Genomic DNA, 22,975 nt, shown 5'->3' on the forward strand with positions numbered 1-22,975 from the left:
AGGTTCGTCTAGGACCTCTTGGAGAGCATCCCCTTCCCCAACATGGTTTGGATTTTTGCTTGAAGGGCGAGGTCCTTTGCCGATCCCTTCGTGAAGGAACACATCACTAGATGAAGAGTTAAGAGAGGGAGAGAGAGAATGTATAGGATGTGGTACCTCACACGAAGGACGGAGACCATCCAATATTCGGCCACGTGGAACTCGCATCTCTGCAACCTGTGCTTCAGGCATCCTCCCACCGGTGTACGGGGAGGATGAATGGTCCCCGCTAGAGGGATCAACTACGTCTTCCAGCTCTATCTCTTCTGCCCCTAGCACCCTTGTCATAAAAGGGATGCTTCGGGGCTTGCTTATTAGTGGTGGACTGCTCAGAAGCTGCTGATCATTTCTATGTCCTTGAGGGTTGACAGGAGATAATATTGGTGCCGAGGCCACCAAAGAATTAGGACAAAATGTCACTGCCCTAAGGAGGAGGGAGTATTGACTCGCCTTCCCCCTGCGCTTCGCTACTGTGTTGATGTGTTCCGAGGTAAACGAGTTGTGTCACTTGAGTGCTTCTCTCTTCAGCACCTGCCTATGGAATTTTGAGATAACAAAGTCACGCCTTCTCAGAAACAAGTTTGTCCACTGTGATGAACTTTAAAACTTTGGTTATATAATAGTGCCAATTTAAGTGATTTTTTAAAATTCTGTACTATTTAAAGCTGCAGAATATTAACTAGATAACCTTTTATATTGTACTTTACCCCATTGTGGCATTTTGATAGGTTTTTGCTATAAACTGTTATGACCAGATTATGGGCGAGGAACTCGACAGCCCTCACTCTGGATAGTAAGGTGTTAATTGCCTTCCGCTTATCTAAGTCTGTTAAATCCTCATTGGCAATTAGATAGCCTACCGAGCCCGACCAGTAGTCGATCCACGAAGCAGCTTGCAAAAAAAGCCTTTGCAAACTGCTCCATGTTTGCAGCCTCTGCCACCGAGAAAGTAACTGGTTGTGCTGCCAGAATTGTCGAGTCTACAATTAAATGAGAGGGATCACCATCCAAGATCCCCGTCATACTCTGCCCTACAAACGGGGGAGTAAGTAGAACGTCCCACTTGAAGAAGAGAGTTTGAGGTCCCAACTACTTGGGAAAAGACTTTCTTCCTGGCACCCTTCACCATTCCAGACCAGGGTAACTGAATCCTGGTCTTGTAAGTTATGGGGGCCTGACAGAAGTAAAGGACCGCATCTTTCTCCCTCTGGTAGGGAATAGGAAGGATATCCCAGATTGTTGATTTTCCTGAAGCAGCCTAAAACTTGCACGAAGGAATAGTCTGACTCTTTGCTCTGAGGCTGTAGTCTAAGGGTTAGCAGCAATTGGCAGCACATCGTCTGAATGGTCTGAAATGTTGTTTTACGACTCATCCAGACCCACCCATAGGAGCCCGGGCTGGGACAGGATCGTCAATGGAATTCCTTGCAGGGGCCTGAGACATAGAAGGGAGGTTCTGTGCCGCCGGTAACACCGTGGCCAAACCTGAACAAAGAATGCTCTCTCATTGACTTGAAGCCTCGAGGCTCAGTTCTTCGAAAGTGTCTTTAAATCCTTCTGCTCCCCTGGCTTGGCCAAGAGGGAGGCAGGAGATGGACCCTCATTCTGAGGGGCTTCCATGGGCCGCCGCAAGGCCTGAGGAGGAGCCGTCATGACCAACGGAGACTCTGAGAGGGGAGAGGTTGAAGCAAACTCTACTGAGGACAGTCTGTAATTGTCTGGGAATGTAGACCTTGACCCCCTGCTGGTTCTTGGGTGATGGGTATCACCTAGGGGAGGCATTTCTTGCCTGTGACCTCTTCTTCTCTTGGTTGGTTCAACTGGGATGATACCCAGTTTTCCTCAAATGGGATCTTGACCAGGATGGGAACCCTTACAGTCTAGGTATTTCTGATACCTAAACGACTGCTCAGGAGGAGAAGGAGCATGCCTCACGGCAGTAGTCCTACACCTGGGATCCACAGGTGGATTGGAGCTCCCAGGTGAATCTGACACCACAAGGGGGATAGGGTTTGGCCTAGCCGGGGGCTGGGATGGTAGAGCTGGAACTAGCTCGCTAACTGCCTGTTTTACAGCCTCAATGAGCTCTTTCAAGCATGGCGTGTCCTTCGTTAATGAAGGAACGGTCACAGGAACCCCAAATGTAAGGTGTTCGTCAGCACGCTGATGATGAGCAGATACTTCTATTAGAGAGTGAACCAAAGCATGCATGCTACAGGGATAGCATGTGCAGCCAGAGAACTGAGCAGACCTTTGTCAGCGGGAAAAGCTCGCCGTCCACCTTGCCAGCGAGTGGTGCGCCAACGCACAGGACTCTCCCACCCAACTAGGGCCTGTTAGTTTGCGAGCTGTAACATTGTGGCCAGGGGTGAGAACACTCATCACGGAACTTGCAGGAGATTGAAAAAGTTGCTTTGCTCACTTCTACTGGAGGTGTGTGCTCGGATGAAAACAAGCAAGGGTTTTGGCTTGTCTGTAAACATGCACTACCATCGCTCGCAAACGTCAGAACAAGCTGGCTATATCCCCTAGGGAGTAGAGGCCTGAGGCAATAACTAAAAGATTATGTCTCATGAGATTCATTATGCTCTAGGGGGATGATGGTGAGGGGGCTGCAACTGCAAGCATTCGGCAGCCACCACCATCTGGATGCTCCGAAAAACTGGAGCAAGGCATAGACAAGTCTAATACCCGCTTACGAGGAACTCGAGGGGGAGACAAATCAAGAGAGGAAGCCCTTTTCTGTTTGCAAGAAGGGCGACCTTCCTCGTATGGTGAAGAAACAGTGTGAATGGGTTTCTCCTGCTAAGGGAATTCGGCACGTTGAGTGTGCCCAGTATACAGAGTAAGCTCAGCTGGCATGCTCACCTCAGGGGGTCACAAGCCTGGCCAGGACTCCCCAAGTTGGCGAGAAGTTATGTAGGACGCTTTATCGAAGGGCATGAGACACAGGAGGCTCAGGGGAAAGGCCTTTGCTAACCCCTATGGAAGCAGATATGCGCTCCCATTGTTACCCTTACTTCAGCACCTCTAACAGCCGTTTCTTAGAAGGGGAACCCGAGATCCCCAAGGAAGGCTAAAGTTGACACATGGTGTCAAACATGAGAGACCCCTTCGGCGGTGGGCGTCCTTTGTACCTGAGGGTTGTTCAGGGGACAAAAGGTCATCACTCCTACTCGTTCGTCCACTGGAGGAGACCGAACAAGAAGTCAGAGGGGGTGGATGAGACACCAGAGTAAGAAGTCAGGACTTCTAAGACATCGAAGGACAAGAATCCCTTTTAGACTTCTATTGTTGCCTACTGTACTGGGAGGATGGCCACTCACGACACACTGCGCAGGTAGATGCCTGAGTGTTTCAGGGCAAAGGGAATAAGGATCAATCTCCCACGCTGACATGAAGGTGCCACAAGAAAGCCCTTTGATGCCAAGACAAATCCACATCCTAGTAGTCCTCAATAAGACTAATCATAACTAAAAAAGAAAACAAGGCGAGTTTAAAGCCAGTCCTTAACTAGGTTTTTAACGGGAGAGAGCGAGACAGCACATTGCTCTCTTCTGAGCCAAAAGCAAAAATGGATAAATAGACTAGCTGAGTGTGTGAGCAAGGTGGTTGATCTAACCCACACTAACTAGCAGCTGCTTGTTTACCTTGCATATAAAGTTTATGGCTAGTTTTCAGCTACGCCAGAACAATATATTCATAGTAAGGAGCGAATGATTTGTATTTGTGTAAGAACAACTGAAATTATTTTGAATTATAAGATATCTTACGCTCGACAAACAATCAAGGAAATAATCTGGATACAAAAGATATGAAGTCTGATCATAATTAACCTAAAATATCCCTTCAACCTTTTTGTTCCTTGTTACCCACTATTCATAAGTTGCTTAATCTGTTGAGATGATTGCTAATAATATAAAGTAAAGTAAAAATTAATACTGTAGCGCCAATCCATCCTGACCCGGTAATTCTGTTGTGGTACTTCCTAGCGTCAACACAATTCATTATGCTTATTACACAGCTTTGTATTTAATCACTACTTTCTTTCTGATTGTATCTGTATATACTTTTTATGTATCCTTTGAGTCATGGTAGGCAGGAGCTTGGACTTAGAGGATCTCTCATATTTGCTGAAACATTTGTTAAAACAACAAGCCTCCCAGCGGTGATCCAAGCTTGCAGCCAAGGCACCTCTCCACCTAGCTTCCATTCCATCCAAGATGCTGGACACTACTAAGCCCATCCTTTGTGCATGTCTAAAGCTTCCATTCCAGTACTGTACAACAGTTGGCAACATTGTTACAAGCCAGTACACCCTTCACTTTGTGGTTGCAAAATACATATGGTTTTCATGCCATCTCAGCTTAAATCTGTATCCTTCAACAGGAGGCAATAATCTTGCCACCTATGATGTTTTAGATGAGGGAGTTAATAATGACTTACTATGATCATGCATATCAGGAGTTGCAAGCTGTTATAGAAGAAAATTATAAAGGCAGTTAAAAGGAAAGTGACTGTGATATTGGCAAGGGCAATATTGCTATGGATGACTATGGCATGGCAGAGAAGCAGTGGTTTAGATTTGGGGCATATGGAAGCCATTTGGTAATGAGGTGCAACAGAGTTAAAAGAGGTTGGATAGCAAGAGAGAACAGGTAAAATTAAAGGCTGAAAAGAGGGTTAACTTAGGGCTGGAGGAACGACACAAAGACCCTTAAGCAATCAATGCCTCCAGTGAATTCCATGAAGTAAACTAACAGCAAAAACACTGAATGTTGAGAGCAAGCAATGGTTTTCAATGAAGAAAGCTCCGGTGTAGACGATGAAGTGGACTCTGAAACTATTAGTACTACAAATTATACTGCAAACTTGGTTACCAATGAATGATACATAGGCCCACTGGTGGTGAGGGGTGTGAATGGCTCGTGAAAATTTATGAAAACACTGTCTTTTTTACATTGTAAGCTGCGAAGTGCAGGTAATGGTAGAGCTAATAATAATGGTAAACTTTATTGCAACAATAACATATTCAAAGATATGAATAAGAAAAATGCTCTGCAAAATAATTGAAAAATTAGAAAGGTCTCAATTAGTAAGTCACTGCTTTGCCTATTTGAAAAGGCTAACCCCATTTCAATCCATCTAAGATTACTGTATAATATAGAAGTGCAAAGAATAATTTTGTTGGAACCCACTTCGCTTATATTTAATACATTGTAGGATATAATGCATTATCTTGGTGAAAATTACTTATACCGATAAGATGTTTTTTTATAAATGGGGGTATACTGCAAAAAAAAAACTTTGATTAAATTAAAAAAGAAGAATTTTTGGGATCAGCCCTATTCATGGAATATCAGTTGAATACAAATAATCATACAGCATACCTTGTTGATGCTGAAGTGCTTCACTTAATATAGCCAGACCTTCTGCTTGACCTTTAGCACTATTAATTTGCTCCATTTTCTCAGCTTCTGATGCCAAAATACGGGCTTGTCTCTTACCTTCCGCTACATTGATCTAGTATAAAGACAATTAAATACTATATTATATCAACTAATATTTGCTTAAATTAAAAATTTAATCTTTAATCCTAACAACACCATAAATTAACTGAAAAGTCATGGAGAAATAGTATAAAGTGATAAATTGAATAAAAAGATATAAGAATGAAAGGCTAATATGCAAAACTAGACATGACCTACCTCTGCTGTACGCACACCCTCAGAGTCTAATATGGCAGCTCTTTTCTTTCTCTCTGCCTCAACTTGCATCTGCATGGCCTCTTGTACACGGGGAGGAAGCTTAATGTCACCTAAAAAATTAGGAAAAAAATAACTTGCTATCGCCTTTTCACAATAATTTAAATCAACAAAAAAGAATTGATGTACAACACAGTATTAAAACATAATCAGTTAGTTTGCCAATATGAATAATGCCATATCCGCTAAAGTCTTCAGACTCTGCCTAAGATGTCGTCGAAACGGCAAAGCTGCAGGAAAGGTGTGTTGTGGGGTATTAGGTAATCATTCAGCAACAAGCTGTCAGCCAGTGTAGTATAATAATGATCGTGGGTGTTTTAACTAAAAGAAAGATAACATACTAAACCATAATTGGTGCATGTACAGTAAAAAGAGAAAACTAATAATTCTTCAGTAGAATAATTTGAGTGCAGATTGGCTGAGACGAAGCAAAATTTTCTAAAGTTCCACTACTGTTGCGTGAATTAAAAGATGAAAGTGAAACATTTTCGTCAACAACTGAAGGATGGTAAAAAATTCATTTTATACTCTTTATATCAAAAGAAATATGGAGTTTTTATGATAAAACAAAGTTTTATGAATACTTACCTGGCAGTTATATATATATAGCTGAGTCTCTGACTGCGGCAGAATTTAATCGAAAATCGCGGCAACCGCCTTGTGGTGGTTGTGTGGTTAGATGGTTAACAACCCTTACAGGGTGGTACTTGGAATCATTCCCATTTTCTGTTCCTCAGATTATCTTTGCCCGACCTGTCTCCTGAGGGGAGGTGGGTGGGCTTTAAAATATATATATAACTGCCAGGTAAGTATTCATAAAACTTTGTTTTATCATAAAAACTCCATTTTTATGAATAGAACTTACCTGGCAGTTATATATATATATAGCTGATTCACACATTTGGAGGAGGGAAACAGACAGAAAAAACATAGTTGGGGAAACAACAAAAGAGTTGTAGGAGAACAAACACCTTGATTCCTTACCTGCTAAGGTAGCTGACTTCAAAGGTAACTGCCTCTAGAGTCGCTTTCCCTTAGGAGTGTTCAGCCAGGAGTAGACCTGCTACGATGCAAACAACTCAATCGAGTCTGTCAAAGGGGTAGGACCAACAACTTGACTAGACTTCAGAAAACTACCTTCCCATATAAAAAACCTGCAACCTTACTAAAGCTAACCATCTAACCTTGCAGAAATAGATATAAACTATCTATCTGGACTGAGGGAACCGTACCACAGGACGAGGACCTCAGACAACCATAAAAAACACAAACCCATATACAAGTACATAAACTAAGGTTGAGTGGGGGTAGTAACTCCTTTGCCTAATACAGAAGCCGCAGCTACGTATGGGCCCAAGGTATAACACTTGTCATAGTCCACTCTTACCTCTCTGAGGTAATGAGAAGCGAAGACAGAGTTGCTCCTCCAGAACGTTGCATCCATGATCTGCTTAACTGAAATATTTTTCTGGTATGCCAGCGAAGCAGCAATGGCCATTACTTCGTGAGCCCGTATTTTTAACAGGGCGAAGTTTTCTTCCTCACAAAAGAGGTGGGCTTCCCTAATAGTTTCCCTCAGGAAAAAAGACAAAGCGTTCTTTGACAGGGGTTTTTGAGGATCCTTCACTGAACACCATAAGGAGTTGGAAGCACCCCTCACGCTCTTAGTGTGGGCCAAATAAGCCTTGAGAGCCCTAACCGGGCAGAGGAGGCTTTCCTGTTCCTGACCTACTAGATTCGTGAGGTTAGGGACTTCAAAAGTCCTAGGCCAGGGTTTCGAAGGGTTCTCATTCTTGGCGAGAAAGTCGAACCTCAAGGAACAAACCGCTCCATTTAGGGTGAAGCCTACACGCTTCTCGATTGCCTGGACCTCGCTGATCCTCCTGGCAGTCGCTAGAGACAAAAGGAAGAGGGTTTTCTTAGTCACATCTCGCAGAGAAGCTTGCGAGATAGGCTCAAACTTCCTGGAGCACAAAAACTTAAGCACCACATCCAGGTTCCAAGAAGGGGGTCTTAAGTGCACCTGCTTCGTTGTCTCAAAAGACCTAATGAGGTCCTGCAAGTCCTTATTCTGAGATAACTCTAAGCCTCTATGCCTAAAGACGGTTGAGAGCATGCTCCTGTATCCTTTAATGGTAGATACAGCCAGCTTAGCATCCTGCCTGAGGTACAAAAGAAAGTCTGCAATCTGGCTCAGAGAGGTAGAGGACGAGGAAACCTTGTGCCTCCTGCACCAAGCTCTAAAGGTCTCCCACTTTGACTGGTAGACTCTTTGTGAAGAGATCCTCCTTGCCCTGGCAATAGCTTTCGCCGCTTGTGCCGAAAAGCCTCGAGATCTAACGAGCTTCTCGACAGTCTGAAGGCAGTCAGATTGAGAGCGAGGGGGTTTTGGTGAAATCTCTCGAAGTGGGGTTGTCTGAGAAGATCTAGACTTGCCGGGAGTCTTCTTGGAAAGTCTATCAGTAACCCTACCACTTCGGTGAACCATTCCCTCGCAGGCCAGAATGGAGCCACTAGGGTCATTCGTCCCGAATCGAGGAGAGCGAACTTCCTGACAACCAGATTGATGATCTTGAACGGGGGAAAGGCATACATGTCCAGCCCCGTCCAATCCATCAAGAAGGCGTCCACTGCAACAGCTTCCTCGTCCGGGACTAGGGAGCAGTAGTTGGGGATCCTCTTGTTTAGACCGGAGGCGAAAAGGTCTATTACTGGTCTGCCCCACAACTTCCAGAGGCTCCGACAGACATGCGGGTTGAGAGTCCACTCTGTAGGAAGGACCTGTCCCCTCCTGCTGAGCATGTCTGCCCTGATGTTTCTCTGCCCTTGAACAAACCTTGTCAACAGCTGGGTCTCGTTCTCGTTCGCCCAGAGGAGAAGCTCTCTCGCAGTTGAGAACAGGGAGGGAGAGGGAGTGAGTTCCCCCTTGCTTCCTTATGTACGCGAGAGCTGTGGTGTTGTCGGAATTGATCTCCACAGTCTTTCCCGACACCGAGGTTTTGAAGGCCTTGAGCCCTAACAAAATGGCCATCAATTCCTTCCTGTTGATATGCCAACTGACCTGACTCCCTTCCCAAATACCTGAGACCTCTTTGTTCCCTCGTGTTGCTCCCCAGCCTGACTCGGACGCGTCTGAGAATAACACTAGGTCGGGGTTCTTCTTGAACAAGGAGATCCCTTTTCCCAACAGAGCTGGGTCCAGCCACCACATTAAAAGATCCTTGATCTCTGTCGGAATGGGAAAAGAAAAAGTGTCCTCCTGGATCTTTCTGTTCCAAACCTTTGTGAGGAAGTGTTGCAGAGGCCTTAGGTGCAGTCTCCCCAAAGGGACAAACTGCTCCAGGGAGGATAGAGTTCCCAGCAGACTCATCCACTCCTTCGCTGAGCATTCCTGCTTCCTCAAAAAGTCTTTGACTTTGTCCAGGCACCTGGTCTGCCTCTCCTGGGAGGGAGAAGCCTGAAAAAGAACTGAATTCAGAACTATCCCCAAATAGAGAATAGTCTGATTCGGCTCGGTCTGAGACTTCCCCCAGTTGACGATGAGTCCCAGGTCCTGAGTGATCGTATAAGTTTTCATTAGGTCCTCCAGACATTTCTCTTTCGACTGTGACCGGATCAGCCAGTCGTCTAGATAGGAGGAGACCCTTATCCCCTCCTGGTGTAACCAGCCTGCCACATTCGCCATAAGTCTGGTGAAAACTTGGGGAGCTGTGCTGAGACCGAAGCAAAGTGCCCTGAACTGGAAGCACTTGCCCTGGAACACAAACCTCAGATATCTCCTCGAAGACGGATGAACGAGGACGTGAAAATAAGCGTCCTGCAGGTCGAGAGAAACCATCCAGTCTCCTGGACAAACTGCAGCCAGCACTGACTGAGTCGTCTCCATGGAGAACTTTGTTTTCTCCACGAAGGCGTTCAGAGAGCTGACATCTAGGACTGGTCTCCATCCACCCGAGTTCTTGGGAACCAGAAACAGGTGATTGTAAAAGCCTGGGGAGGAGAGGTCTTGAACTGGCTCTATTGCTCCCTTGACCAACATCTGGTCGACTAGCTCCAGAAGAGCCTCTCGTTTCCCCGCGTCGGTGTACTGAGCCACTAAGGCCAGGGGAGAGTCTGAGAGAGGTGGTTTCTTTAAAAAGGGGATCTTGTAACCTTCCTTGACGACTGAGAGGGACCAGGTGTCCGCCCCTCTCCTTTCCCAAGACTGCCAAAAACGAGACAGTCTTGCCCCTACTGGTGTCTGGAGGACTTCCATCTCATTTTTTGGGCCGGGGCCTAAACGCACCCCTGCTGGTCCTTGGCCCTGACTCTTGTCTTCTCCCCCTAAAATCCGCTCTCGAGGAGATCCTGCCCCAAAAGGGCTGTTGAAACTTCTTCTCCTCCTTCTTCAGAGGAGCAGGAGCAACAGGTAAGGTCTTTCTAGCCGACCGAGACAAAAGGTCCTGAGTAGCCTTCTGAGCCAGAGAAAGGGAGATATCTCTGACCAGAGCTTCAGGAAAAAGATGACGAGAAAAAGGGGCGTAAAGCAGCTCCGATTTCTGGGCAACAGTCACAGATCTAGAGGTGAAGGAGCACAAAAGGGCCCTCTTCTTTAAGACCCCTGCTGAGAAAAGGGAAGCCAATTCATTAGCTCCATCCCTTAGAGCTTTGTCCATGCAGGACATGATACTCGTCAGGTCCTTCGTGTCCTCCAGGAGTTCAGACTTCCTGGCCAGAGTCCCGAGAGACCAGTCCAGGAAGCTGAAAACCTCGAAAACCCTGAAAATTCCCTTGACGAGGTGATCAAGCTCCGACATGGACCACATCACCTTGGCAGAGTTTAAAGCATGCCTTCTTGCCGAGTCCACAAGAGCCGAGAAGTCATCTTGGGAGGAGGAAGGCACTCCTAACCCCAAAGGTTCCCCTGTCTCATACCACATACCGGCCTTGGAAGCGAGCCGGGACGGTGGAAAAGAAAAGGTGGTCTTGACAGCTTGTCTCCGTTCCTTCATCCAATCATCCACTTTAGCGAGAGCTTTCCTGGCCGAAATTGAAAGTTTCATTTTGATGAAGGCCGAAGACTTAGTAGCTTTCTTCCTGGTAAATTGAGACTGAGGAGAACGAGGGGCCGAAGGTTGAAATTCCTCCCCATAAAGTTCCAAAAGAGAGCGAGAAAGAACCTTGTAATCGCTAGAAGAGTCGGCAGGTTTTTCTTCCTCTTCCGAAATATCTTCGAGGTCCTGCTCAAGGATAACATCCCGAAGAGTTGGGCTGCCAGCAGTCTGGCAGCGAGAGCTGTTTGAATCCTGGCGCCGAGCGCCGCTAACATCCAGTCGGCGAGAGGCGGTATCGTCACGATGACGAGCAGCGGTATCGTCACAATGACGAGAGGCAGTATCGTCACGATGACGAGAAACGGAAGCGTCCTGAAGATGCAGGCTGCCGTCGCCTTGAAAATGCAGACTGCATTCATCCTGTTTCCTAAGAAACGAGGCAGTAACGTCCAGGCGTTTCGAAAGGGAAACGGAATCGTCACGGCGCCGAGAAACGAGAGGCAGTATCGTCCTGGCGGCGGGAGAGGGGGGAAGGAAATTCCTGGCAGCGTGCCGATGAAGAGGGTGTACGTTGTCGTACGGCCGACGAAGTGCGCAGAGGTTTCTTGGGAGAGATACTAAAATCTCTCTTAGAAGAAGATCTCTTAACAGGCAAAGAGACGTCCTTACGTCTGACGGACTGAGAAGGGTGGCTGAAAGCTTTAACTAACGATGAAAGTTGTTCCTGCATAACAACCATGAAAGCTTTAGCAACCTCCGCTGGCTCTCGCGGTGCCGAAGACGGCAGTTGTCGTACGGCTTGACTGGGAGCGCTGGCAGAAGAAGCAGGGAGTCTAGCAGGATTAACTGGGCTAAGGACTCTCTGTTTCGCCCTTTTAACAGGAACATCGAAATTGTCTTCCGAAGGATCATGGTCTCTGCTACTCGAACCGGGAGAGGGAGAGCGAGACTGCACGTCCCGGTTCCACCCTCTCTTCATTGGTCTTGATTCGTAACGCCAATTACGTCTGGGAGAACGATCAGGCGAAGACACAAACGTATCCGACACGCCTTTCCTACGGCGGTCAAGAGCAGCCTGGGAGATCGCAACAGGACTGTCTGAGGCGACGACTGACCGAGGATAAGCAGCTCTCACCCCCTTTCGGGTTTCGACGTACCTTCTCCCTTGGTCCTGGGAGCTTGGTAGAGGTCTAGACCTAGGGGTATGACAGATTCGATCAGTCGCCACCTCCACTTTCACAAGCACTAATTTCACCTACACCCTTACCTTTAAAGGCCTCCAACTGTGCTTTAATGGCCTCCAATTCAGCAGCTAATTTAGCATACCCAGGGTCATCCGTAGGCACAGGTCCTGTAGAAGGGGCAGGAGTCACTACATTTGGGGAAGGAATACCTTCCAAAGGGGTTACAAGCAAAGGGTCAATAGATAAATCTAAGCTAGGCTCACTAGCAGACTTTGACTTTGATTTAGCTCTTCTAACTCTATCAATCTCGAGTTTGCGCACATAGCGCTGCATAGCTAACCAATCATTATCACTTAAAACCTCGCATTCCTTGCACTTATTATCTAAAGCACATTCAAACCCCCTGCAACCCATACAGATAGTGTGAGGGTCAACCGAAAGTTTCGGCAACCTCACCTTGCAAATATCATTCGCACAAACACGATAATGAATTTTCTCACTCATGATAATAAAGGAAAAAAGACAAAAAACAAAAACAACACGATTGCCAAATCCCAACACAGTGTACTTCACCAAAAACGAAGTCCAAAAAGGCGATGAAGGGAAAGCGATCCGAAAAACTCTGAAAGGCGGACCAACGATGTTGTCGATCCGGCCGGCAGAGATAATCTGAGGAACAGAAAATGGGAATGATTCCAAGTACCACCCTGTAAGGGTTGTTAACCATCTAACCACACAACCACCACAAGGCGGTTGCCGCGATTTTCGATTAAATTCTGCCGCAGTCAGAGACTCAGCTATATATATATAACTGCCAGGTAAGTTCTATTCATAAAAATGTAAGTAATAATGAAAACATTATTATGCTTCTATCCTTGCATACAGTCAACTACTTCTATTTCCAGTCTAGTGACAGTAACAGCCAGCTCTCTGATTCCACGTCTTGTAAAAAATTAACTGAACGATATAATGTATGGCTCGTGGGGGACTGAATTAATTAAGTGTGAGGGAGACTTTCTGTCAATTGGTTTTCACCCTTAAACAGGAGGGATGACTCACTAAGGGCCCTCCCCTGAAAGACAGACACTAACATTCCATGAGTACAGTATTCATGTTTGCTGAATCACTATCTATCTATCTTTATACCAAGGCACTTCCCCAATTTTGGGGGGTAGCCGACATCAAACAAATGAGAAATGGGGACCTTTCCTCTCTACGCTCCGGGACTCAACTGAGTTCGGCTGGTACTCTTAGGGTGCCACAGCCCACCCTCCCCTGTTATCCACCACAGATGAAGCTTCATAAGCTGAATCCCCTACTGCTGCTACCTCTGCGGTCATCCGAGGTGACCGGAGGAAGCAGCAGGGCCTACCGGAACTGTGTCACAATTGCTCGACAGTCATTCCTATTTTTAGCATGCTCTCTTGCCTCTCTCACATCTATCCTCCTATTACCCAGAGCTTTCTTCACTCCATCCATCCACCCAAACCTTGGCCTTCCCCTTGTACTTCTCCCATCAACTCTTGCATTCATCACCTTCTTTAGCAAACAGTCATTTTCCATTCTCTCAACATGGCCAAACCACCTCAACACATTCATATCCACTCTAGCTGTTAAATCATTTCTTACACCTGTTCTCACCCTCGCTACTTCGTTCCTAACCCTATCTACTCGAGATACACCAACCATACTCCTCAGACACTTCATGTCAAAAAGATTCAATTTCTGTCTCTCCATCACTTTCATTCCCCACAACTCCGATCCATACATCACAGTTGGTACAATCACTTTCTCATACAGAACTCACTTTACATTCATGCCTAACCCTCTATTCTTTACCCCCTCCCTTCACTGCCCCAACACTTTGCATCCTTCATTCACTCTCTGACGTACATCTGCTTCCACTCCACCATTTGCTGCAACAACAGACCCCAAGTACTTCAACCGATCTACTTCTTTAAGTAACTCTCCATTCATCACGATATTCAACCTCGCACCACCTTCCCTTCTCGTACATCTCATAACCTTACTCTTACCCACATAACTCCCAACTTCCTTCTCTCACATACCCTTCCGAATTCTGTCACTAATCGGCCAAGCTTCTCTTCCGCGTCTAACAACCCTGGCGACATCACGCATCCCTGTCTCAGCCCCACTCTCACTGGAAACCAATCGCTCACTTCATTTCCTATCCTAACACATGCTTTACTACCTTTGTAGAAACTTTTCACTACTTGCAACCTTCCACCAATTCCATAAAACCTCATCACATTCCACATCGCTTCCCTATCAACTCTATCATATGCTTTCTCCAGATCCATAAACGTAACATACACCTTACCTTTTGCTAAATATTTCTCGCATATCTGCCTAATTGTAAAAATCTGATTCATACATCCCCTACCTCTTCTAAAACCACCCTTTACTTCTAAGATTGCATTCTCTGTTTTATCCTTAATCCTATTAATCAGTACTCTACTGTACACTTCTCCAACCACACTCAACAAACTAATACCCCTTGAATTACAACACTCATCCACATCTCCCTTACCCTTATATAGTGGTACAATACATGCACAAACCCAATCTACTGGTACCATTGACAACATAAAACACATACTGTATTAAACAATCTCACCAACCATTCAAGTACAGTCACACCCCCTTCTATAACATCTCAGTTCTCACATCATCCATACCAGGTGCTTTTCCTACTCTAGTTTTATCAAGTGCTTTCCTCACTTCCTCTCTCTTAATATCTCTCTCATTCTCATCTCCCATCACTGGCACCTAAACACTTGCAACAGCAATTATTTCTACCTCCCTATTATCCTCAACGTTCAGTAAACTTTCAAAATATTCCGCCCACATTTTCCTTGCCTCCTCTCCTTTTAACAACCTTCCATTTCTACCTTTCCCTGTCTCTTCAATTCTCGAACCAGCCTTCCTTACTCTCTTCACTTCTTTCCAAAACTTCTTATTCTCTTCATATGAACGACTCAATCCCTGACCCCACCTCAGATCAGCCGCCCTCTTTTCCTTAGTCACCTTGCGTTTTACTTCCACATTTTTCTCTCTATATCTTTCATACTTCTCTACACTAATACTCTGCAGCCATTCTTCAAATGCCCTCTTTGAATAACAGATGGTTAACGTCTTCTTGAGTCTAGTAAATACTCCATCCTCAACACATGCCAAAACCATCTCATTCGTGACACTCTTACCACTTTTGTAATCTTTATTAATCCTACAATTCTTCCTATTTCACCATTTTCCAATTTTTCAGTCACTGATATTCCCATAATCCACCTCAGCATTCTCATCTGTTCTCTCAAGTTTTGCCTCCACTTTTCGTCTTAAGAGCCCATGTTTCCAATCCATCGTCATCATCTTACCACATAACACCCCCACTACCTCCCTCAACTTCTCCCAGGCCACTGAACTCGTACTTTGACCTTAACCCTAGGACTTGCAGGGTGGTTGAGGCAGTAAGTGTAACTTAAAGGACTCGGTTTTGTAGTTAGGAAAAATACAAATTAATGTATTTTAAATGCTTTGATTTGTTCTCGAACGAATACTGTACAAAACTTCATCCTTTATCCTTATCCTTAGGAGAGAGGAAGACCCTATAATGAAACTGTGTGGTTTACTCTCCTGGGATATGTCAAAGCACTTGGGTCCCGTAAAGAAGCAAAAATAAGAACTGCGGTCATACTCCTAACAACCTAGAATTCAAGGTTAAGATGATATTAGGCTAGGATATGTTGTCTGAATGTGTGATCTTAACCAATATAATTTAGGAGTGTTTACTTTAGTGAATGGAGGGATATTAGGATCTGGACTACCCACTCGGTCTTCTGCCTCTACTGAAAGAAACACTTTGAACACTAGACTCAACTTGCGAGTTAGGTTAGGTTGGCAACATGGCAGATAGGATCAGAGTTACCATTTTAGGAGAGATTCACTGGACTTCTATACTTAACAAACCAAGCAAGCAATGTCAGGAGCTTATGAAGTTCATTACTTTCAAAAGTTGGCCGATTATGTGAAATGTCCAAAGGTGGAGGCTTGTCATTATCGTCATTCCTGCTACAATCAACTTGCCTAGTCTTCCCTGGCTTTTCCTCTAATCTAACAGTAAGTTTCCTTTAGAACTGTGCACTGTTAACTTGGTCAGCAGCCATTACAATGAAATTTCATGAGGTAAACATACTTTTCACATTATTTAAACCACAATATTGACCCTGTCATGAAATACAGGGAATACAGACAATGAACTTGTAGAAACAATTCCCCTGCATACTCCACTCAGTATTGCATAATGCACAGTAAAAAGCAAATAATCTGAAGTAGTTCTGACCAGTACCGGACAAATGGAGAAACTCAGGAGATAAAGAGAATGGTGCATCAATTACCACTTGAAGCTAGAAGGCTTTCACTAAGTACCTGTTTACTTACATGAATATCCCTCGCACAAAATGAATTGGTAACACATTTACCTAAAAGAAAAATATTCAAACAGCCAGATTGGAACACAAGTATGTCTGTAATATCCAGTAGCTGAAAATGGAAAGTAGGATCTCAATGGCTTATCTGATGGGTGGGGCTTACCTGACACGCTCCAGCCAACTAATGATATCAACACCTCGCTAAGTTTTAAAGCCATATCCAGCTTTACTGAAAGTATACTCCCATTACAGGACGAAGGTTTGTATTTGTGTAAGAACAAAGGCTTATTCATGGAAGAGAAACACAAAATATGCAAACATAGATAAGTTACAAGAAATATTAATTGATGAAGGAGGCATCTTGCAGGTTGCTTGGTATGTGGACCATGTCTGCTATTCACAACCAGGAAGCTTTTTTCCAAGGTAAGGGAATTTATCATTAATGGGATTAGTGAAGACAGTAAAGACAACGATTACTTTTTACAAGTTAACCAGGCTGTGAACTAAAATTATAGAAATAATAGAATTAACTAAAAATATCTTGACCCAAAACATGTTTGCTTAATTCTTCTCTACAGTATTTAATATGACACTAAACAACATATAACACTTACGGATCTCATAACGAAGACATGTTATACCCCAAGCCTCGGAAGCCTTATTAATTACTTCAACAATATTCATGTTGAGATTTTCTCTTTCACGGAATACATAATCTAAGGAAATTTTTCCCAGCTCTGATCTGGAAAAAAAAATAGAATTAAAAAATTATATAATTTTGATACTTACCTGGAAGACACATGGCCATAATCTATGAATCTATGAACTGTGTGCTTCTTGAGCTTAAGATAAAAAGGAAATTTTTCCCTCTATTGCTATTTTTTCATTTCCAAGTCAAAGAACTCAGACTGCATATTCACTAAGTGACTTGCATCTCAGATTTATCTTGATAATTATCATAAATATATATTCATAAATCTGAAAGTGGTTGAAAATTAATTTTCCATTAAAAATAGTAAGAATAATGATGAATATAAATAAATTAATATATAAATGCAGTAAATAGCAGATATAGCAAATTTGCTAGTCTAGCTTCAAGCAGGGAACTAAAAAGTAAAAGGTGCTGCAAGGTCATGGTACAGAGGCTATTATATAAGGCAAAGTTTGAGAATATGGAGGAAGAACATAAAACAACTAGTATGAGAGCAATCTTTTTATACCTAGTTTAGACTTCACAAATTTCTTGTGCACCTGAAAACTAGGTTAGTTTCCTAAAAAGCCAACAGAGAAGGGAAAAAGAGCAATTCTTATAAGCATTGTTTGTATTTACAATCTATAAAATATTGTATACAATTATTTTCATGTCCACAAACGAAGTAAAGTACCATATTCATACAGCAATTCAAATTTCAAGTAAATATTACGAGGCATGACTGCTGAGCTTTGTACAGTAATTCACCTTGAAAGTGACTGAATATCCCTAAACTTGGTATAGTGTTTTTTCATGATGACTAATTTATTATTATTTTCAAAAGAGGAGATTAACTAGCCAAATGAGTCAAGACTTCACTATTACAGAGCTGGTTTGACTAGGCATGACTGCTAAGCTTTATGCTGTAATTCATCTTGAGTGTGACTGAATATTTCACAAGTTGGAATAGTGTTTTCTCATGATGACTAATTTAGGCCTATTAACAATATGTGTGTGCTCACCTACAACGAAGTTCTCTTTCTGATGCTATCAATGGAGGGACGATGATCCTTTCTTAAAAACTTCCAAGAACTTCAATGGAATCTACTATAAAACACTATGCCATTTTAGGTATATCACATGTTTAGCCATAACATGGAAATACGGTCTCAGCTAAATAAGGAAAGTATCATCTCAAACTACAGTACTTCAGTACTTTTATTGAAGTTCTTGATAACAAAACAACTGTGACAACCTTGTATGACCAAGTATAGTCTACCCTAGCACTTGGGCCTACTTGCAAATAGGCTACCTTATGATTGGTTGCTTCCTTATACAGTGTGTTTTCTTTCTTTCTTGGATTTTTTTCCTCCAAGTACAGATTTCGACTTTTCTCTTGTAATTCAAGCAATTAGCAAAGACTTCAATTTTTACTTCCTTTCCACAATTCAAGGGAGTGGTAAAGGCTCAAAGAATCTAATTTCATTTTTTTATATATATTTAATAACTTGGATGCTAAAAGAATATATATGCCTGTTATTGAAAACACAAGTGCTCCTAACAATTTTTTTGATCAAACAAATCCACGATCTCCTGTCTTAGAACAGTATAATAGTATGTGAGATTCCGATACCTTTGCAAATAGATTGGTTACTACATTTAGTTCACAAAAAGCATTACATTCCCCACCTTGTCCGGCAAAGTTAGTTAAGTTCTTTACCTTACATAACTGTGCTCTCTTTATTTATAATTAATCTTTACAAAAATGATATTTTGATTATAAAATAAATTTTTGAATATACTTACCCGGTGAATATATAATAGCTGACGTCTCCGACGGCTCGACAGATTCCAAAAACTTGCGAGCGATCGCCATGAAGGTTGCGGGTGTGACCACCAGCGCCGACTATCAGCCAGATACCGCATATACTTGTCAACATCTCCAGTTCTTCTCAGTCCCCTAGGTCTCTATCGGGGAGGAAGGGAGGGCCTTTAATTTATATATTCACCGGGTAAGTATATTAAAAAATTTATTTTATAATCAAAATATCATTTTTAAATATTAAACTTAGCCGGTGAATATATAATAGCTGATTCACACCCATGGTGGTGGGTAGAGACCAGTATTAATACAATAAAGGCGTATATGCTCAAGAGTTTTTGACAACTATTCAAAAAACAGACTTAAGTATAGGTACCTGGTAAGGAAGCAGACTCTGATTATTACTCTGCCTCATTAGTCCGCTATCCTCACGAAGCCCAGCGATCCTCTTAGGATGCTGAAAGACTCCCAGGAGCTGCTATATCCAGGGTAAACACCCCTATAACAGGACCTCATCAATACCCTTAATCTGGGCGCTCTCAAGAAACAATATTTTGACCGACCGCCAAATCAAAAAGATTGCGAAAGACTTCTTAGTCTCCCGTACAACCCAAAATAAGATTAAAAATTTCAAGAGTAGATTAAAAGGATATTGGGATTAAGGGAATGTAGTGGTAGAGCCTTCACCCACTACTGCACTCGCTGCTACGAATGGTCCCAGTGTGTAGCAGTCCTCATAAAGAGTCTGGACATCTTTCAAGTAATATGAAGCGAAAACCGACTTGCCTCTCCAAAAGGTCGCGTCCATAATACTTTTAATGGGTCTATTTTGCTTAAACGCTACAGAAGTTGCTATCGCTCTAACTTCATGAGCCTTGACTTTAAGTAAATTATGATCCTTCTCACTTAATTGAGAGTGTGCCTCCCGAATCAAAAGTCTAATAAAATAAGACCACGCATTCTTAGACATGGGCAAAGAGGGCTTTTTAACGGAGCACCATAAAGCCTCTGAACAACCTCGTCGCGGTTTAGTTCTGGATAAACAAAATTTAAGAGCTCTAACGGGGCACAGCACTCTTTCAACTTCATTCCCCACAATCTCAGAAAGACTGGGGATTTCAAATGATTTAGGCCAAGGACGAGACGGAAGTTCATTCTTGGCCAAAAAAACCAAGTTGAAGAGCGCATACTGCTTTATTAGCGGAGAAGCCGATGTTCTTGCTAAAAGCATGTATCTCACTAACCCTTTTAGCCGAAGCCAAGCTCACCAAAAAAAAGTGTATTGAGGGTAAGATCCTTCAGGGAGGCTGAATTTAATGGTTCAAACCTGTCTGACATAAGGAACTGTAGGACCACGTCCAAGTTCTAAGCAGGAGTCGAAATATGACGCTCCTTGGAAGTCTCGAAAGACTTAAGCAGGTCTTGGAGATCTTTGTTATTAGAAAGATCCAAACCCTTATGCCTGAAAACAGAAGCTAACATGCTTCTGTAGCCTTTAATGGTGGATGCAGAGAGGGAGCGACCGTTTCTCAGATAAGGCAGAAAATCCGCAATCTGCGCTACAGAGGCACTTGGAAGAGGAAATAGAGGAGGACTTGCACCAGTCTCTAAATACCTCCCATTTCGACTGATAGATCCTGATGGTAGAGGATCTTCTAGCCCTTGCGATCGCTCTAGCTGCCTCCTTCGAAAACCCTCGAGCTCAAGAGAGTCTTTCGATAGTCTGAAGGCAGTTAGACGAAGCGTGGGGAGGCTTTGATGAAATCTCTTTACGTGAGGCTGTCGCAAGAGATCCATCCGTAACGGCAGACTTCTTGGAACGTCTACCAGCCATAGAAGTACCTCTGTGAACCACTCTCTCGCGGGCCAGAGTGGAGCAACCAATGTCAACCTGGTCCCTTCATGAGAGGTGAACTTCTGCAGCACCTTGTTTAGGATCTTGAAAGGTGGAAAGGCATAAACGTCCAGGTGAGACCAGTCCAGCAGGAAAGCGTCTATGTGGGCTGCCTCTGGATCTGGAACTGGAAAGCAGTAAGTCGAGAGCCTCTTTGTCAGAGAAGTCGCAAAAAGATCTATGGTGGGTTGACCCCATGTCATCCATAGCTTCTCGCACACAGTCTTATGCAACGTCCACTCCATGGAGATGACTTGTCCTCTTCTGCTGAGGCAGTCCGCCAAGACATTCATTTTTCCTTGCACAAATCTCGCCAAAGGAGAGATGTTACTTGCCTTAAATGGAGTTCCTTCTGATCCGTGGATCAAAGACCCGAGCATTCCAGACTCCAGTGGAGCTCCCTAACCCAAATCCGATGCATCTGAATACAACACATGGTTTGGGTTCTTGATCGCAAGAGAAAGACCTTCTCGAAGTCTGATGTTGCTGTCCCACCAAGTCAGACATGTCAAGACTGAGTTGGAGATTGGGAAAGAGATACTCTCTAAGCCCTTCTCCTTGTTCCAATGGTTTAGGTGAAATTGGAGAGGGCATAGGTTGAGTCTCCCCAGAGAGATAAACTACTCCAGCGATGAAAGAGTTCCCACGAGGCTAGTTCAAACTCTTACAGAGCAACTGTTTTTCTCTTGCAAGTGAAGGACTTTTAACAGAGCTTGTTCCATTCTTGTGGGAGACGAAAAGGCCCGAAAAATCAGACACTGTATCTCCATTCCCAAATAAAGAATAGTCTGGGATGGGGTACTGTAAGTCACGACTTCTCTACGTTCACTATGAGACCTAGCTCCTTGGTTAGGTCTAATGTCCATTAGAGGCTCTCCAGACAGCGATATAATAACGACGCCCTGATTAGCCAGTCGTCAAAATAAAGGGAGGCTCTGAATCCTCAAAAAATGTAGAAAGCTTGCTACATTTTGCAAGGGCCTTGTAAAAACAAGAGGAGCAGGAAAGAGGCCGAAGTACAGTGCTCGAAATTGGTACATTACTTTCCCGTCCACAAACCTCAGATGTTGTTGAAAGTTTGGATGAATCGGGATGTGGAAGTATGCATCCTGAAGGTCGAGAGAGACCATCCAGTCGCCTTCCCTTACTGCTGCCAAGACAGATTTGGTAGTCTTCATCGTGAAGTTTGTCTTGACAATGAACACATTGAGCGCACTTACATCTTAAGTACTCCTGCAGTGAACGTGGCTGCCAGATCATTGGAGACATCCCTGATAGCCTTGTTCCTGCAGTGAACGTGGCTGTCAGATCATTGGAGCCATCCCTGATAGCCTTGTTCATGCATGACATAATTGTACAGCAATACATTGACAGCTGGAGAGACCTTCTTACTTAAGGCTCCCAGGGACCAATCCAACAAATAAAAACTTCAAACGCTCGAAAAATGTTATTCTTATTAATAAAATAAATTTTTGAATATACTTACCCGGTGATTATATAAGCTGCAGCTCTGCTGCCCGACAGAAAAACTCTACGTTCAAAATACGCCAGCGATCGCTATGCAGGTAGGGGGTGTACATCAACAGCGCCATCTGTCGAGCAGGTACTCAGTACTCAATGTAAACACAGAACCAATTTTCTCCTCGGTCCACTGGGTCTCTATTGGGGAGGAAGGGAGGGTCCTTTAATATATAATCACCGGGCAAGTATATTCAAAAATTTATTTTATTAATAAAAATAACATTTTTCAATATTAAACTTAGCCGGTGATTATATAAGCTGATTCACACCCAGGGGGGTGGGTAGAGACCAGCATTACTTGTTTACATTATTATGAGCTAAGTATTTTGTATTTCATTTTAGCAGTTATTCAAAATAACAAACATAAAATAAATAAGTACCTGGTAAGGAAGTCGACTTGAACAATTACTCTGCCTTTTTAAGTACGTCTTCCTTACGGAGCCTCGCGATCCTCTTAGGATGCTGAGCGACCCCTAGGATCTGAAGTATCAAGGGTTGCAACCCATACAACAGGACCCCATCAAAACCTCTAATCTAGGCGCTTCTCAAGAAATGACTTTGACCACCCGCCAAATCAA

The 22,975-nt window shown here is 43.6% G+C and overlaps 1 protein-coding gene across 4 annotated transcripts in view; it reads right to left on the reverse strand.

The window, feature by feature from the left end:
- Positions 1–22,975, reverse strand: part of Stoml2 (stomatin like 2) — a 77,069-nt gene that overhangs the window by 9,539 nt on the left and 44,555 nt on the right. For all 4 annotated transcript variants that reach the window (XM_068372735.1, XM_068372737.1, XM_068372736.1 and 1 more), the window contains exons 5-7: positions 17,084–17,211; positions 5,748–5,857; positions 5,430–5,562 (exon numbers count right to left, since the gene is read on the reverse strand). In XM_068372735.1, coding sequence (XP_068228836.1) covers positions 5,430–5,562; positions 5,748–5,857; positions 17,084–17,211 — 371 coding nt within the window. The remainder of the gene's footprint in view (positions 1–5,429; positions 5,563–5,747; positions 5,858–17,083; positions 17,212–22,975) is intronic.

Source organism: Palaemon carinicauda, chromosome 4 (genome assembly GCF_036898095.1).
Source record: "Palaemon carinicauda isolate YSFRI2023 chromosome 4, ASM3689809v2, whole genome shotgun sequence".
In the NCBI taxonomy this organism is placed as follows: domain Eukaryota; kingdom Metazoa; phylum Arthropoda; class Malacostraca; order Decapoda; family Palaemonidae; genus Palaemon; species Palaemon carinicauda.